Consider the following 19,617-nt stretch of genomic DNA (forward strand, 5'->3'; position numbering starts at 1 on the left):
TCTCTCTGATTTGCTGTCCTGAATGACAGGTAGAGCAGAGCTGCCCGTCTAAGTTATTTAGCCAAGCCAAGTCTGAAGCAGAGCCCCCTAGCCTACCCATGGATAGTTGGACAGCCGATGCTTAGAAACACAAACAAACCCAGATGAGATCAGTTGAGCCCAATCAAAACCGGCCAATCTCAGCCTAATGACCCATAAACAAGAATAAAACAAATGACCACTGTCTTAAGCTACAGAGTTTTGAGGTGGTAATTCAACAATATTTTAATGATACATCCCCTATACAGTAGAACTTTTCCTGTTTCTCATTTTTTAATTAAAATCAATTTCCTATCTTTCAAGATTGAAACGTATCTGGCTTTCAGTCCCTAAAAATGTCACTTCCAAACTGGCAATAGAAAATTGTAGATATTAATGACCTCCCTTAGAGTTCTCTGTGCTGGGAATTTATTCCTATTTGTTATTTCTTTATTACTATTAATGATATTTTTATCATATAATTTAACAATACTCACGCAAATAAAATATATCTTTTCTTGTATAACTCTGGTTTGCAGTCTGCCTTAAAAAGATTTCCATCACCCAGGATCATACATGTAGTCATCTAGATTTTGTGCATTCTTACTGGTGTGGAGAGGGGAGCAGTATTTTTTTATCTTTTACATTACATTAAATCACTTGGCACTTATGGTCTGGAATGTTTAAATATAATTTGAGATTTTTTAAGGTAAGGAAAAAATTCAGCTGAAAGTCTATCAAGTCCTAAGGAATATTTCAATAGCAAATTTTTAATCCCCTTTTTTATCTCCTCTTAGATAACCGGTGTAATCAAGATTTCTACCTTCTCCTGGGCTGATCCTGGTCGTTTATATTTTTCCAAAAATCATCCATTTCTCCTAGTGTTTCAAGTTTGATGCCTGAGAATTAGTTGAGACATTATCTTATTCTTTTAATTACTCTTCTATTCATCACTTACATTTGATCTAATTCTTGATCTTGAATAATTTTCCTTATCTTTTTTCCTTAATCAAGCTCATAGGTATTTTTCAACTTTATCAGTTTTATCAAGAACCAGTTTTAGTATCTATTCAAACTTTTTATTATCTTATATCTTCTGTTTAATTTATTTTGGCATTGAACTTTATGACTTCCTTATTCCTCAGTTTGTTTTGTTTTTCTTTTACTAATTCATTAAGGAAAATGCTAATTTTTTTTATTTTTGGCTTTTTTTAAAAAAAATAATAAAAGCATTTAAGACTAAATGTTTCTTTTCCTAGGGATAGCCTTTCCTATGTTCTGTAGTTTTAGTATGACTAATTTTCCTTTTCACTGCATTTTGGATGGTTTGTAATTCCCTCTTTTGGTTTACTTTGATATAAAATTATGTAGGAAAATACTTCTTGATTTCCAAACAGTTCATTATTTAGTTACTTTCAAATTTTCATTTCTAATTTTACTAGATTAGGGTCAGAGAATATAGCTACTAAAATCTCTACTTATAAATATGTGACAAGATTTTTTGTGCACAGTTGTGCGAATGACTTTTATAAACATTTTATGAACATATCCCTTGGTTAAGGAGAGGTAAACTCGAGAAATTCTTAGCAAGATGGATAGATAGAGAATGATGGATATTGCCAAGTTTACATATCTCCAATGTTTCCTGTCTTCTTTGTCAATCTCCAACATTCAGCCTCTTTTGTGATTTTTTTGTATTTACTTCTAACCCTCTCTTATTTTCTTCAAAAGGTTGTCCTGGATGATGTGCTATCTGAATTCTTGCATATCTGAAAATATCTTTTTTCATCCTGACAGGTGAGTAAGAACTTGGCTAAGCATATGATTCCTGGGGAGTGTTCTAGTTTGCTAATGCTGCCAGAATGCAAAACACCAGACATGGACTGGCTTTTATAAAGAGGGTTTATTTGGTTACAAAGTTAGAGTTCTACAGCCATAAAAGTGTCCAAGGTAACACATCAACAATCGGGTACCTTCACTGGAGGATGGCCAATGGTGTCCGGAAAACCTCTATTAGCTGGGAAGGCACATGGCTGGCATCTGCTCCAGGTTCTGGTTTCAAAATGACTTTCTCCCAGGACATTCCTCTCTAGGCTGCAGCTCCTCTTCAAAATGTCACTATCAGTTGCTCTTGGGGTGTTTGTCCTCTCTTAGCTTCTCCAGAGCAAGAGTCTGCTTTCAATGGCTGTCTTCAAACTGCCTCATCTGCAGCTCCTGTGCTTTCTTCAGAGTGTCCCTCTTGGCTGTAGCAGCTTGCTCCTTCTGTCTGATCTTATATAGTGCTCCAGTAATTTAATTCAGACCCACCCTGAATAGGGGGCCAACACCTCCATGGAAATTATCCAATCAGAGTCATCACCCACAGTTGGGTGGGTCACATCTCCATGGAAACACTCAAAGAATTACAATCTAATTAACACTGATGGGTCTGCCCACACAAAATTACATCAAAGAACATGGATTTTTCTGGGGAGCATAATATATACAAACTGGTACAGGGAGCATTCTTTTTCTCATAGTTGTCTGTAGATATATTTCACCAGGAGGGGCCAGTATTGTTTATAAAAAATTCTAAAGGTCACTGCTAGAAACATAGAAATAGTATGTATAATTTCAAACCAATTAGAGAGGTGGAATGTGGCAAAGAAACTTCAATTGATTCAGAAAATGATAAGAAAGTGAGGAAAAGGAAAACAAAGAAGAATGAAAAATAAAGCAGTGAAGTTAGATGGAATAAGTCCAAATATATCTGTATTGTCACAAAATAACTTTAATAGATTTAATTGCTTGCCTATAAAAAATTAGACTCTCAGATCAGGAGGGGAGCACACAGCTATATGCTGTTGACTGGAAACAATTCTCAAATAACCACACAGACACACAGACAGAAAGAAAGGTTTAACATAAAAATGGGAAATATATACTAAAACATGAAAAGAAAATGGAAGTGGATATGGCTATAGTTATATCAAACAAAAAAAAATAGTTGTTCAAGTCCAAAAGCATCAAAAGAAGCGAAGACAGAAATTTCAAAATTCCTAAAAATAATAATCCATTCAGAATACATAAAATTGCATGCACATACAATACAGCTTTAAAACACATGGAGCAAAAATGCATAAAAAACACAAGAATTAGTTTAAATTAAAAAAGTAACATCATTGGTGCCAGCAGCAGTCCCATCACCACATGACGGGAGAGTGTGTGGAGTGGGTGGGGGTCTCCGTAGAGGAAGAGGAGGAGGAGGAGGTGGAAGCAGTGGTGGCAGAAGAGGGCGGAGGGTAGTGGCATGGGGGTCCCACTGCAGCACTGAAACTCCCGGTGGACGTCCATGGCACTGCTTCAGTGACAGGGCTGTGAGCAACCTGCCTTCCACTCTCACCAGCCCCACATTGCAATAGTTGGTTCTTCGCCGGGGGGCCAATTCCTCCCCAGGCCCCTGAGCCACATCCTTCCAAGCCATCCCGGAGGAACCAGGTATAGATTAATTCCTTAAAAGCAGCTGAACACTTCATCAGATGACTGCATGAACAAAACATGGTGTAGACACAGGATGGAATACTACGCAGCAGTAAGAAGGAACGACGTCATGAAACGTGACAACGTGGATGAACCTGGAGGACATAATGCTGAGTGAAATAAGCCAGGCACAAAAAGAGAGAGATTGCATGTTACCATTAATGTGAACTCAATAAAAAATGTAAAATAAATGTTTTATATTGTAGAATGTAGAGGACCTAGTGATAGACAGCAAATAGTGAAGGGGGAACAGATAAGTTATGGAGGGCAAACTTAATGTTATGGGAATGCTCAGGAACAACTATGGTTTGTCAATTTTTGGGGGGTATAGTAGGAACAAGTTGGCAGCGATGTAGCTATTTTAGGTTTTTTGTTTTTTCTTATCCATTTGTTTTGGTTTTGTTTGAAATGTTTTTTATTGTTTGGTTTTCTAATTTTTTGAAAAATAAAGTTAAAAAAAAAAAAAGTGGTTGAACAATGGAGCCAAACGTCATTCGAATGTACTCTTCATCCCCACCACCCATAGACAATGGAGTCAAGGAGAAGGATGACAATTTGGGGAATTTGGGGAATTTTTGGCAGTTAGCCCTCCTGTTGTAGGGTTTGTTCATTTTAATACACCAGATTATACTTGTCCCAAGGATGAATTTGTACCTTCAAACCATTTTACGCCAATTCATGATCTCTCAGAAAATGTGGATAGCCTTATAAGTTTTAAGTCTGTTTGAAATGGTAATGAGAAGAACATCACTCCTGAACTTTTTACTCCTGTGAAAGGACAGTCAGATACTTTACCTTCTACCACCAGCAAAGAAATAATTTCAACAAAAACTTTAGATACTTCCATCAATGGAATGGAAAGTCCAGGAGATTTAAATAAAGTGTGGAGCAGAGACAGAGTATTGAAACACCTGAAAGTTTCTCTACGGGAGATTTTAGAACTGATTTGAAGGTTATTCATCAAAACAAGCTGCTAGAGAGCTGCAATGGTGAAAAGCCTCCATGTCTTGTGATTCTAACAAATGGGTTTGTAGTATTGGAAACTGTAAATCCTTAGGGAACAGATGATCTGGACAGCGTAGCTGATTCAAAAGGACTAACACATCTTAGTACTCATAGCACTGAGTATAATTTAGACTCTGCACCTAGTCATGCTGAGGAGTTTGCAAATTTTGTCACATTTTCCAAAAAGAAAGGGTTACAACCAAAAGAAATAGAATGTATAATTTTAATTGATAGAGAAGCACTAACCATTCAGGAAAGTAACAACATTAACAGAGTCAATGAACTGAATTCTGTAAAAGAATTGTCTTTGGATAGAAGCCTTGATAATAAAGGATATAACGGTGGAGATAATCAGGTTTGTGTCTCAGAAATAAGTGTAGTGAGTAACGAAGGTTAGAGTATTGAAAAATAAGGCTGTGCAACACTGCAACAGGATGAATTTTTAAATTCAAGTGTTCAATCAATTGCTTGGAGTTTGATAGACATAGTTGATAATTCAGAATCCAGTAGGTGAGAACAATATAAAACAGAGGAAAAACTTGATCTATTTACTTCTAAATGTGCTGACACATGCATGGATTACATTAAATCTTGATGCCGATGATGGAGTTGTTTCTTCCAAAGAAGAAATTATAAAGTTTACTGATTCCCAAAGCCCCAGCATCAATCCCACAGAAGAAAATGTTTTGCATGATTCTATAAGCATAAAAAATGATAGTAGTAATGACTTTGTGACTTGCAATGATACCCGTCCAGTTTGACTGGAGTAGCAGTGGCTTTACCAACCCTTTAAATGGTGTGGATCCAGAGTTGTAAGAGTTAACAACTTCTGAGCTGGAAATCTCCACCTCAAAATTACTGATGCATTTGCCAGACTCATGTCCACAGTGGAGAAGACAAGTATATTGACCAGGAAACCTAAATGAGAAGAGCACCTGAGTGAAGAAGCCGTCAAGGTGATCACTAGCCTTCCTGAGTTAATGTTCATACATGCTAAGGTGTTGATATTCCAGCCACATTGACACCTGCCACAAGCTCCCAAGAGAAGGCAGACTGATAACTGTTGTGAACTGGGTAATTTCAATTGTTTTCCTTCCCTCCATCCCTTTCCTACCATCAGAAATTTAACTACTCTAATTTAAAAAAAAAATTCAAGTCCAGCTGATTTGTTGGTAAGTTGCACTAGAAAGGTATACATAGTAATGTATATTTATTTACATACTGAAGTCCTAAATTTATATTAGAAAAAAATGTAAACAATTGGGCAAACATTTTTGAAGATTATCCTTTTTGTATTGCTGGGGTGTATACGTTTATGCCTTTGTGAAATACACTGGTGGTGTCCTTCTTACTAAACTTTTGAAATAGAAAAACAAGAAAATTAAAAACTCAAATCTCCACTGTCTGTGAAATGTCCTTCAGTCTTTTCAGATGGCATTCAATGTCCTACTAATTTTTCATGTCATATGTTGTCTTATTTTGCTGTCATAAATAAGCTCTAAGTCCCCATTTATTTTTATTTTTTAAAAATTTTATGTGTGGTGGGTTTGCTTCAGATCTAGCTTTTGTATTTTATATTATTTTTATTTTTTTATTCTTATTTTAATTTCTTTTGGAGCAATGAATGTGTTCAAGGGCTGATTGTGATGATGAATGCACAACTATATGATGGTACTGTGAACAACTGATTGTACACTGTGGATGACGGTATTGTATGTGAATATATCTCAATATATCTGAATAAACAATATCAACAGGAATAAATTGGACACATAAGAAAAAGCCACAAAATTACTGCAATAAATTGTGATAAAAGAAAAAAATCATCACAGTAGGAAGTACTAATACTAACCATATAGAATAGCCCATTCATACAAAAATAAGGGGAGCAGAAGCAGAAAATATATAGTTAATTCTCATTTTATGAAAAGAGATGGAAAAATCCTAAGTATGTAACTTTAGAACTGAGTTCAGAAATATTTATCAGAGCATTTCATTGAGACAAAGCAGAATTTCTCCCAGAAATGTGGAAAAAGGATAAAATTAGAAAATACGTCTATTATAACATCCCATGTTAGTAACTTAATCACAAAACAATCATCTTAATAGATGAAGAAAATGCATTCGATAAAATATAGCATTCAAGGGGAACGTAAGATGGCAGCTAGGTGAGACAGGGCAAAAAAACAACTCAGTGAAAAATACTAGATAAAAACCAGAAAGTGACCCAGAGCACCAGTTCCAGTGATGCACCAGCTGGACAAGGTCTGCTAAATCCACAGGGACCTTGCATTTGGTGAAACCAGGAGTCTGCATTCTGAAATGAGTGAGTGAGCCGGCTGAAAGTCTGGCAGCCATGCTGCAGTGTAGGGAAACCATGGGTTGGCATTTGGAGGTGGACTAGTTCTTTAGAAAAAAAAAAAAACAAAACAAAAAGAACCCAGGAGCAACTGCAGATACGGCGGGGAGAATTGCTCAGTGAAGCATGGCAGGAGCAGGCTGTACCAACGCCTCGGTGCCTGGCGTGGAGGATAGCCCTTCCCACACCTGCTGCTGATTGTCTCAGGTCCGGGGGGCATAGGGGAGCCAAAAGGAGAAAGAAACTGCACCCCTTGCTGCCATTTTCCTGGCAGACTGGGAGCGCTCCTGCCTGAGGCCGAACCCACAGCCCAGAGCCGTGCCAAGAAACCCAGTGTGATGGGGAGTGTTTCTCACAGCACCGTGCACACGCCACAATATCCACTATGGACAGTGGCCTTTAGTGCACCCACAGCTAGTTGTCCTGGAGCTGGGAAGATGGAGCTGTGTGTAAAAGGGGAAATTAACACACCCCATTCAACTATCTTTACATCAGGCTGGGAGTGCCCCTGAAAGGCCCGGTGGCCTAGGGCTTCCCTGGAGGGATGGCATGCACTTGTGATGTGGCACAACCTTCCCTGAGCAGAGGTCCTGGAACAGCATGGCTGAGAAGGGGGACCCACTCGGAAATCCCAGGGACCCTACGCCAATACCAAGGACTTGTGGGTCAGAGGCAGAGACAATCTGTGGCAAGACTGAAATGAAGGTTTAGACTCTTGCAGCAGCCTTAAATCTCTGGGAACACCTGGGAGGTTTGATTATTAAAGCTGCCCTGCCTCCCTAACCACCCAGACAAACGCCCCACATTCAAGGTGGACGGCAACAACAACACACCCAAACTTAGTGCACCAATTGAACCCCACAAGAATCAGATCCCCACACACCACAAAGACAAAGTTGGAGAGAACTGACTTGAGGGGAATAGGTGACTCACAGATGCCATCTGCTGGTTAGAGAAAGTGTACGCCACCACACTGTAGATCTGACAAATTAGAGATTGGCATTTTTCATAACATGAAAGAACCCTATCAAGTAAACCAAATGTGAAGAGGATAAAAATGACAGAAAATCTTAAAGCATATGATAAAACCAGACAATATGGAGAACCCAAACCCAAACACCCAAATCAAAAGATCAGAAGAGACATAGTACTTGGAGCAATTAATCAAAGAACTAAACACAATGAGAGCATGACACAGGATATAAAGGACATCAAGAAGACCCTAGAAGAGCATAAAGAAGAAATTGCAAGAGTAAATAAAAAAATAGAAGTTCTTATGGAAATAAAAGAAACTATCGGCCAAATTAAAAAGACTCTGGATACTCATAATACAAGATTAGAGGAAGTTGAATGATGACTCAGCATCCTCAAGGACCACAGAAGAGAAAATGAAAGAACAAAAGAAAGAATGGGGAAAAAAATTGAAAAAATCAAAATGGATCTCAGGGATACGACAGATAAAATAAAACATCCAAATTTAACACTCATTGGTGTCCCAGAAGGGGAAGAGAAGGGTAAAGGTCTAGAAAGAGTATTCAAAGAAATTGTTGGGGAAAAAATCCCAAACCTTTTACACAATATAAATACACATAGCATAAATGCCCAGCAAACTCCAAATAGAATAAATCCAAATAAACCCACTCCAAAACATATTCTGATCAGACTGTCAAATACTGAAGAGAAGGAGCAAGTTCTGAAAGCAGCAAGAGAAAAGCAATTCACCACATACAAAGGAAACATCATAAGACTAAGTAGTGACTACTCAGTGGCCACCATGGAGGCGAGAAGGCAGTGGCATGACATATTTAAAATTCTGAGAGAAAAATTTTCAACCAAGAATACTTTATCCAGCAAAACTCTCCTTCAAATTTGAGGGAGAGCTTAAATTTTTCACAGACAAACAAACACTGAGAGATTTTGCTAATAAAAGACCTGCCCTACTTCAGATACTAAAGGGAGCCCTACCGACAGAGAAAAAAAGAAAGGAGAAAGAGATATAGAGAAATTTAATGGATGTATATAGAATATTACATCCCAGGTCACCGGAAGACACATTTTTCTCTAGTGATCACGGATCTTTCTCCAGAATTGACCATATGCTGGGACATAAAACAAGCCTCAATAAATTAAAAAAAAAAAATGAATTTGCTCAAAGCACATTCTCTGACCACAATGGAATACAAATAGAAGTCAATAACCATCAGAGACTTGGAGAATTCACAAACACCTGGAGGGTAAAAATGAGGGGGAGATGAAAACATTCCTGGATAATCAAAAGCTGAGGGACTTCATCACCAGTAGATCAATCCTATAAGAAATGCTAAAGGGAGTTGAGCAGGCTGAAAGGAAGGGACACTAAACAATTGACTGAAACTACATGAAAAAATAAAGATTTCCAGTAAAGATCACATGGTAAATACAAATACCAATACTACTGTATCTTTGATTTGTAACTCCACTATTTACTTCCTACAGGATCTAAAATATATAAACCATAATGATAAATCAGTGGTTTTGGACTCAATGTAAAATATGTAATTTTTGACAAGAACTACATAAAGGCGGGGGAATGGAGTATAGGAAAATAGCTTACATGTCCTATTGAAGTTAAGTTGGTATCAAAGAAAAGCAAGATTGTTATAAATTTAAGAGGTTAAATTTAAGCCCCACAGCAAAAACAAAGAAAGTATCAGAGAATATGACCATAGAGATGATAAGTAGAGTAGGAGTTATGAGAAGTGGGGGAGGGGGCAATGGGGAGTGTGCCGGTTTGAATGTATTATGTCCCCCAGAAAAAGCCATATTCTTTGATGCAATCTTATGGGGCAGACATAACAGTGGGGATTAAGTTGGAATGTTTGGATTTAGGTTGTTTGCATGGAGATATGCCCCACCCAACTGTAGATGATAACTGATGGGATATTTCCATGGAGGCATGGCCCCACCCATTCAGGGTGGGCCTTGATCAGTGGAGCCATATAAACATGCTGACTCAAAGAGACTGAACTCAGTGCAGCTGTGAGTGACATTTTGAAGAGGAGCAAGCTTGCTAGAGAGGAATGTCCTGGGAGAAAGCCATTTTGAAACCAGAACTTTGGAGCTGATGCCAGCCACGTGCCTTCCCAGCTAACAGAGGTTTTCCGGACGCCATTGGCCATCCTCCAGTGAAGGTACCCGACTACTGATGTGTTACCTTGGACACTTTATGGCCTTAAGACTGTAATTCTGTAGCCAAATAAACTCCCTTTTTATGAAAGCCAATCCATCTCTGGTGTTTTGCATTCCGCAGCATTAGCAAACTAGAACAGATTTTGGTACCAGAGAAGTGGGGTGATTTTGCTGCTGAGTTTGCAAATACCAAACATGTTGGAACGGCTTTTTAAATGGATAAGGGGAAGATTCTGGAATAACTGTGAGGAGCTTGATAGAAAAGGCCTAAACTGCTTTGAAGAGACTGTTTGTGGAAATACGGACTCTAAAGATACTTCTGACGAGGCCTTGAACAGAAATGGTGAATGTGTTGTTGTAAACTGGAAGAAAGGCGATCCTTGTTTTAAAGTGGCAGAGAATTTGGCAAAATTGAGTCCTGGTGTCAGATGGAAGGAAGAATTTGAAAGGACAACCTGGAATACTTAGCTGAGGAGATCTCCAGACTACATGTGGAGGAGGTACCCTGCCTTCTTCTTGCAGCTTATAGTAAACTGCGAGCAGAGAGAGATAAACTTAGAACTGAACTCTTGGGTTCAAAGAAACCAGAAGCTGATGGCTTGGAAAATTATGAGCTTCCAGGGGGTGGAATCCCAGAAGCTACAGCCCAATGTGAGGATGTAACCAAACGTGGAACCCAGCCGCCATTTCAGTACAAGCCAAGATTGGAGATGGAATTATCCAGAAAGGATTTGTGGAAAGTCCTATTGTATGACAGCTTTGACCCCTGTGTGCTTCATGCAAAGCCAACAGAATTTTTGCGAGATCTTTATAGACAGAGCCATTGCCAGTCTGGACTGGGGGAGACAGACAAGGAACAAACTGAAGGAAAAATTTCTTCAAAGACAGAGCCATGGAGGTTGAGGTCTGGAGTTAAGAGGTCTTGGGCTGGGAGAGTCGAGCAGCCCACATGCATGGAAAGGGTGAGTTTGCCCTGGAGGTCGAGGGTGGACCTTACGCCTCGAAGGTCAGGAAACATCCTGCCACCCCAAGCCCCAAAGAGGGGGGAGCACATTCCCAGGGAATTGGGGAGAGCCTGGCTGCCACCACACTGTTCTGAAGGGGTTGAGCAAGTGCCCCAGAGATGGAAGGGAATCCGGGTGCTGCCCCGATGTTTGAGGAGGATGGGGCCGAGAAGGTGGTCTCCCCAATGTGTGGATATGTTGGAGCACTCACCCAAGTGTTTGGAGAGGAAAGGGCTGCCAGAAAGGCCCTTAGGAAGGGTTACACTCCTGTTCTCTCAAGCCCCAAGGACGCAACTTCGTTCTGTTAATGACTCTCAGACTTTGAAATCTAATGGAGTTTGTCCTGCAGGTTTTAGGAACTGTTTTGGTCCTGTTAGCCCTGTTTTCCTTACTCTTTCTCCTTATGGCAGTGGGAGTGTTTATCCTATGAATGTCCTTCCTTTGTATATTGGAAGCATATAACTTGTTCTAAGTCCACAGATCCAAAGCTAAAGGAAAAGTATGCCTTAGGACTGACCATGCCTATATTTGATTTTAATGAGATCTTGTACTTAATTATTGTTACTGAAATGATTTAACTTTCTGTGGTATTGTGGGATGAATGTATCTTGTATTTGGAAAGAATATGTTTTTCTGGGGTCCAGGGGGTGGAATGTGCCAGTATGAATGTATTATGTCCCCCAGAAAAAGCCATATTCTTTGATGCAATCTTGTGGGGCAGACATAATAGTGGGGATTAAGTTGGAACGTTTGAATTAGGTTGTTTGCATGGAGATGTGCCCCACCCAACTGTAGATGATAACTGATGGGATATTTCCATGGAGGCGTGGCCCCACCCATTCAGGGTGGGCCTTGATCAGTGGAGCCATGTAAATGTGCTGACTCAAAGAGACTGAACTCAGTGCAGCTGTGAGTGACATTTTGAAGAGGAGCAAGCTTGCTAGAGAGGAATGTCCTGGGAGAAAGCCATTTTGAAACCAGAACTTTGGAGCTGACGCCAGCCACGTGCCTTCCCAGCTAACAGAGGTTTTCCGGACGCCATTGGCCATCCTCCAGTGAAGGTACCCGATTACTGATGTGTTACCTTGGACACTTTATGGCCTTAAGACTGTAATTGTGTAGCCAAATAAACTCCCTTTTTATAAAAGCCAATCCATCTCTGGAGTTTTGCATTCTGCAGCATTAGCAAACTAGAACAGGGAGTTAAGAAATGAGTGTAGGGTTTCTGTTTGAGGTAAAGGGAAATTTCTAGTAATGGACTGTGGGAAGGTGATAGCATTACAACATTCTAAATGTGATTAATCCCACTAATGGAATGTTAGGGAAGGGTTGGAATGGGAAGATTTAGGCTGTATATGTTTCCACAATTAAAAAAAAAAAAAAGTCTAAACAGATGACAGTTAAATGCCAAGGATGATACTGGATGGGATCTGAGGATGAAGGAGAGGAGGCTCAAAGGGACACAGATGGGACATAAGAGAAAAAAAAAAGGAAATATAGAATGTAAGCTTTGTGTCAGTGTTGAATTTCTTGAACTTCTTAGCTGTGCTTAATGGGATTGCATAAAAGAATGTTCTTGTTCATGGGAAATGTATATGTGAATTATATTGTTTGTTCAAGGATGTGTGCAGCTTGCTCTCATATTTTCAGAAGACAGAGCAACAGATGATAGATGATAAGGAGGGAGGGAGGGAGGGAAAGAAAGAAATGGTGGTGTGACAGGATGTTAAAGCTGGTGGATCAGGGTACCAGGGGAGGGGGGTTAGGGTATGCTGGAGTTCTGTATGTGGGGTTTGTATTGTTTCTGCAACTGTTCCTGTAAGTTTGAATTTATTTCAAAATAAAATTTTTAAAAAATAGCATTCATTATAATAGTTAGAAAATGTGATAGAGTATGTCAAAACAAAAGCTACCTCAAACATCTTACTTAATGAAATTTTAAAACAATTCCTTTTACGTCAACCTCCATAAAAGGGTGTCTGATATCACTACTATTTTCAACATTGTAGTTGAGACTCTGGTGAACATAATAAGACAAGAAAAGAAATCATAAATTTAAGGATAGGAAAGACATGGTCAAAGGGAATATTAGATTAATTGGCATTTTCTCTTATTTTTGTAATGAAATGTACTCATACCCTTACAAGCTTTATTAAAATTATTTAAAATTTAATATTCCAGGCAGAATTTTTAAAGAAATAGTTGCAGGAGAAATTCAACTTCATTAAATTTAGTTGTGAGCATTTGTCGAGCAGTTAAGTGAGCACCCTACCTGGGTAACAGGATAATATGTAATTTTCCTTCCGCATTTGAGAATTGCACCCAGGTCTCATTGGAGGTTTCTTTTATAGAGCAGAAAGCAGAAGTTGAGAGCATGAAATTTTCACTAAAATTTATGTTGCTTAATGATTCCTATATGGTAGAGGTAGGGGAGGGGGGAGAGAAAAAGAAGTCCTGTGACTTACTCTAAGTTAGCCTAAAGGGAAAACAGTGGCACAGGAAATAAATTGGTATCTAGGTCATATTTTTGCATTATAAAGATATAAACAAGCAACTGTAGAAATACAATGAAGAGAAAGAGTAATTCCAACACTGAAAACTTAAGATATGGCATTTGAAGTCAGAAGATGGGTGGGATTTCAACTTGTAGTAAAGGAGGGGGAGAGACAGAGACTGAGGGAATTCCAAGACTCACAGTAAATATGGGTCATAATGTATCCCTCCTCAAATCCTACCACATGCGTAACTTATTGAAGAAACAGTAAAGTATTGACTCTATAGTCAGCCTGAGACATTGTAATTTATGGGTTTTGTGTGTCAAGGCCTTTAAGAAATGGTTTCTTCATATCTAAGAGGATATAACAATAGCAAATACTATTTGTTGTATTAAATGTAACAATATGTGCAAAGTGCTTAGAGTATCACCTTGCATGTATGGTAAGCATTCGATCAATGCTATCCACTGATGTTAATTTTTCAGCTGTAAAATAACTACTCCTTAATTGAAAGTTGGAGCTTATAACTTATAAGGAAATCTCAGTTTGAAGTATCTGAGTTAATTCAAAATAAATTTATTTGATAGAATATAAACCATAAGCATAGAACTCTGGAACAACTTTTTTCATTGCCTTGAATTTTAACTACACATTAGCCTTAATAACATTTGTGAGTATTCAAATCATTTCTCAAGAAAAAGACATTAAATGTCCTCCATAATTTGTAGCTTAATGAAATTTCTAATAAGTTAGAATCATTTCAATTGCCAGATGAGTCATTCAAAGCAGCCTCATTTTAAAATTGTTGTCAACACCTAAAGACACCATGTAGATTTTATATTTACTCTTACATGTCAATCGCTTTACTTAATAAAAAGATTTCCAAAGAAAATTGCCTGGCAATCTAATTAGTGTAAACCAAATAATATCATCACTTTGACTTACATTTTAACTTTACAAACGTGAAATGATTTCTAATGGCTCATTAGTTGACTATGACTTGTATTTATTAGGTTTAAGATTATTTACTTCTCATGATTGATGAGTAAGCAAATATTTAATTGACCCATGAAAACCATGCATTAAAGGAATTGTGCACAATTTTAAATTTGGGTCCTTCTAAGGACAGTCATCCTTTAATAATTCAAGTTTGAGTTTTCATGTATTTTTTTTTCTTTTGGTAGGACTTATTTGCACGCTAATTTTGACTCTGTTTTCCATTTCCAGGTTGGTAATGGCTCACACAGCAGGGGTCCAATGCAGGATCATTTCACGTCACACAGAAGTGCAGCCACTGAAGTGAATGATTTTGCATACAAGGGAGGCTGAAAGGACTTTCAATTGCACATGCTGTAATTTCCCAAGGGGGATTTAGTCAAGGCATTCAAGTTCATGGATTTGGAGAAAACTCAGTGAAGCCTTAACAGTGATTAAGACCAACTTCAACATCTAATTTTAAGGATAGGAGCAAGGTCAAGAAAAGGTTGTATTGGGGCGAATAGAGTCAATTCTAAGGAAAGGTCCAGAGAGAATTGTCAGGGATACATTTGATAGCTCCTGCATATTCTTAGGGAGCAGTTCCCAAAATTTTAGTTTCAGGAGTCCTTTCTATTTAAAAATTATTGAGGAACCTAAAAGTTTTTGTATATGTAGGTTATATCTATCAATATTTAAAGTGTCCAAAATTAAAACTGGGAAACATTTATTTATTAATTCCTTTTAAAATAATGATAAATTTATTAAATATTAATATAAATATTTTGTTTAAAATAATTATATTTCCAAAATACTTTAGTAAGTAGCTTTTTAATATATTTTTGGAAATCCCTTCAGTGTCCAGCTTAATAAAAGAGAGCTGGATTCTCATATCTGCCTCTGAATTCAATCTAATGCTATGTGTAGTTTGGATTGAAGTATATGAGGAAAATCAGGCCTCACACAAAGATATTTGGAAATGTATTTCTGGCTTTCAGTTATTTATGGATTGTATTCTTTGATGCTACATCAAAACTCAACAAAGAGCAGATTCTTAAAGGTAAGATACAATGAAGAATCTGAAAACTAATGAACTTCCATACTTCATGATATTAAAATTGATTGGTCTTGAATTGTAGTAAGATGGCAGAACAGGAAGCCCCAGGAATCAGTCCCTCCACCAGTTCAACTATTAAACAGGCAGGAACTGTCTGAATCAACTATTTCAGAACTCTTGAGTCCAGTAGAACACTGTATAGCATATAGGGAAAAGTGGGAGGAAGAGACTGGTAAATTGCAGAAAATACTGTGAATTGTTTTCTTCACACTGTACCTACCATTGCCCATTCCCTACTCTTGCAGCAGGCAACAGTGGGATCTGGCCCCTGCCACAACTTGCTAGAGCCAGAGAGGGACATAGAAACCTAGTTGCCCAAGATCTGGGGTGAGGATGCAGCGCAATCACTGACTGTTGCTTTTGATTAGCTACTTCAGGTCACTGGAAGTTCAGCTCTGAAGAGATCCATTGTCAAATCCACCCCGGGACAAAAGTAGTGGAGAAGACTTAAAGATGTACACTTCCTCAGAGCTGTGGAGGACAGCTGAAGGGCTACATTTTCTGAGTAGGTGCTAAGTCAAGAAAGGGCAGCTTTAGGGAGTGATGAGAGAAGCTCCTGGCACCCTTCTTGGCTCATCTCTTGTTTCTTCCCCAGGGCAGTTTGGAGCCAGCTGGTGCTCCCTTTGTGAGTCCCTGTTCTTGTTTCTGACATAGGAAAGTCCTCTCCAGCATTGTCCACCTCCCAAAATTTGTCCTCCTGGCAAAAGAATCTTGAGACAACCAAAGAAAAATGTAATAAACAACTGAGATGGGTAGCCTGGGGCAAGGGCTTACCTGCTTTAAGTACTGCAGTGGAACACCCAGGAGAGGGAGAAGGAAAGAAGAGGAGGCATGCAAACTCCTGTAAGCAGGGGAACTCCTAAGGTCACTATCAAGCACAAGATCAGGATAAGACACAGGCCCAGAAAAGACAGGGAGGACCCTGCAATTTACATTCACCTTGAGCTGACCTTCCTGATAGGAAGGCTGAACTCTGAAGGAAAGCATCAGCCAATGAAAGACAGTGAAAGGTGTTTTTTGCTTAGGTTTGGTTGGTTTGGTTAGCTCCTAACACTCAAGAAAATCTCTATCATATCACTTGCTGGATACACACTCAAGAAATACACATCTCAGTGTTAACATTTTGAAATATTAAAATGTACAATGTATAACAAAAGATTATAAGCTTTTTCGCAACGGGTTTGCCGCCAGAACACAGGTGTCGTGAAAACCATCCCTGATTCTTAAGCCAAAATGGGAAAGGAAAAGACTCATATCAACATTGTCGTTATTGGACACGTAGATTCGGGCAAATCCACCACTACTGGCCACCTGATCTACAAATGTGGTGGAATCGACAAAAGAACCATCGAAAAATTTGAGAAGGAGGCTGCTGAGATGGGAAAGGGGTCCTTCAAATATGCCTGGGTCTTGGATAAACTGAAAGCTGAACGTGAGCGTGGTATTACCATTGATATCTCCCTGTGGAAATTTGAGACCAGCAAGTACTATGTGACCATCATTGATGCCCCAGGGCACAGAGACTTTATTAAAAACATGATTACAGGCACATCTCAGGCTGACTGTGCTGTCCTGATTGTTGCTGCTGGTGTTGGTGAATTTGAAGCTGGTATCTCCAAGAATGGGCAGACCCGTGAGCATGCTCTTCTGGCTTACACACTGGGTGTGAAACAACTAATTGTTGGTGTTAACAAAATGGATTCTACTGAGCCACCCTACAGCCAGAAGAGATACGAGGAAATCGTTAAGGAAGTCAGCACCTACATTAAGAAAATTGGCTACAACCCCGACACAGTAGCATTTGTGCCAATTTCTGGTTGGAATGGTGACAACATGCTGGAGCCAAGTGCTAACATGCCTTGGTTCAAGGGATGGAAAGTCACCCGTAAGGATGGCAATGCCAGTGGAACCACACTGCTTGAAGCTCTGGATTGCATCCTGCCACCCACTCGTCCAACTGACAAACCCTTGCGTCTGCCTCTTCAGGATGTCTACAAAATTGGTGGTATTGGTACTGTCCCTGTGGGCCGAGTGGAGACTGGTGTTCTCAAACCGGGCATGGTGGTCACCTTTGCTCCAGTCAACGTTACAACTGAAGTCAAGTCTGTTGAGATGCACCATGAAGCTTTGAGTGAAGCTCTTCCCGGGGACAACGTGGGCTTCAATGTCAAGAACGTGTCTGTAAAAGATGTTCGTCGTGGCAATGTGGCTGGTGACAGCAAAAACGACCCACCGATGGAAGCAGCTGGTTTTACTGCTCAGGTGATTATTCTGAACCATCCAGGCCAAATCAGTGCTGGCTATGCACCTGTGCTGGATTGTCACACAGCTCACATTGCTTGCAAGTTTGCTGAGCTGAAGGAGAAGATTGATCGTCGTTCTGGTAAGAAGCTGGAAGATGGCCCCAAATTTCTGAAATCTGGTGATGCTGCCATCGTTGATATGGTTCCTGGCAAGCCCATGTGTGTTGAGAGCTTCTCTGATTATCCTCCTCTGGGTCGTTTTGCTGTTCGGGATATGAGACAGACAGTTGCTGTGGGTGTCATCAAGGCTGTGGACAAGAAGGCTGCTGGAGCTGGCAAGGTCACCAAGTCTGCCCAGAAAGCTCAGAAGGCTAAATGAATATTACCTATAACACCTGCCACCCCAGTTTTAATCAGTGGTGGAAGAACAGTCTCAGAACTGTTTGTCTCAATTGGCCATTTAAGTTTAATAGTAAAAGACTGGTTAATGATAACAATGCATCGTAAAACTTTCAGAAGGAAAGGAATGTTTTGTGGACCATTTGTTTTTGTGTGGCAGTTTTAAGTTATTAGTTTTTAAAATCAGTACTTTTTAAATGGAAACAATGACCAAAAATCTGTCACAGAATATTGAGACCCATTAAAACAAAGTTTAATGAGGAAAAAAAAAAAAAAAAAAAACAAGATTATAAGACAAAGAAAGAAGTAAACAATGACCTATCCAAGGGAAAAGTATAAAAATCCAGAAAACATCAATGAAGAAGACAAGACTTTTTTTAAAAATGATCTTTAATAAATATGCTCAAGAGAGGAAGAATATACAGGGGAAAAGCTAAACAATATTTGGAAAATAATGAGGGAACAAAATGAAATTCTCAATAAAAAGAAATTTTAAAAAGGAACAAATAGAACCACTGGAGTTGAGGACCACAATAATTAAAACAAATATTTTCCAAAAGGGTTACAATAGCAAATTGGAGCTGGCAGAAGAAAGAATCAGTGAACTCAAAGACAAGAAAATTTAAATGAGTCAAGCTGAGGAGTAGAAAGGAAGAAGAATTATTACAAGTGAAAATAGTTTCAGAGACCTGTGGAACACCATTAAGCATACCAATATATGCATAATGGGAGTCCCAGAAGGAGAAGAAAGAGAGAAAGGGGAAGAAGAAGTATTCAGAGAAATAATGACAGAAAACTTCCCAAACCTAGCAAAAGTGAAAATGCACATCCAAGAAGCTGAGAGAACACCAAACAGCATAAAATTGAAAAGAAATACACCCTATCACATACTGATCAAACAGTCAAACACAAAAGACAAGGAGAGAATTCTGAAACCTGCAAGGGAATGTCAATATGTTACAAACAAAGGAGTTCCAATTAGATTAAGTGTTGATTTATCATCAGAAACCATGAGGCAAGAAGGCAGTGGGTTGAAATGCTTAAAGCATTTAGAGAAACAATTGCCAACTGTTCTGGTTTGCTAATACTGCTGTTTTGCAAAATACCAGAAATGGATTGGTTTTTATAAAGGGGGTTTATTTGGTTACAAAGTGACAGTCTTAAGGTCATGAAGTGTCCAAGGTAAGGTGTAAAAAAATAAGGTACCTTCACTGAACAAAGGCCATTGGCATCCAGAAAACCCCTGTTAGCTGGGAAGGCACATGGCTGGCATCTGCTAGCTCCCAGGTTGCATTTCAAAATGGCATTCTCCAGG

General features: G+C 39.0%; 1 protein-coding gene and 1 pseudogene across 1 annotated transcript; both read left to right on the forward strand.

The window, feature by feature from the left end:
- The first annotated feature begins 4,014 nt into the window (after positions 1 to 4,014).
- Positions 4,015 to 5,303, forward strand: LOC119526356 (annotated as a pseudogene).
- Positions 5,304 to 16,829: 11,526 nt separating this feature from the next.
- LOC119527784 (elongation factor 1-alpha 1) lies at positions 16,830 to 18,346 on the forward strand. Its single transcript, XM_037828191.1, has one exon. It carries the CDS (start codon positions 16,894 to 16,896, stop codon positions 18,280 to 18,282), a length of 1,389 nt encoding a protein of 462 aa, XP_037684119.1. The 5' UTR covers positions 16,830 to 16,893; the 3' UTR covers positions 18,283 to 18,346.
- Positions 18,347 to 19,617: the final 1,271 nt, after the last annotated feature.

This window comes from Choloepus didactylus, chromosome 1 (assembly GCF_015220235.1).
Source record: "Choloepus didactylus isolate mChoDid1 chromosome 1, mChoDid1.pri, whole genome shotgun sequence".
In the NCBI taxonomy this organism is placed as follows: Eukaryota; Metazoa; Chordata; class Mammalia; order Pilosa; family Megalonychidae; genus Choloepus; species Choloepus didactylus.

Excerpts from the sequence above, each read along its gene's own strand:
- LOC119527784 (XM_037828191.1), top strand. The coding sequence starts at position 16,894 with ATGGGAAAGGAAAAGACTCATATCAACATTGTCGTTATTGGACACGTA.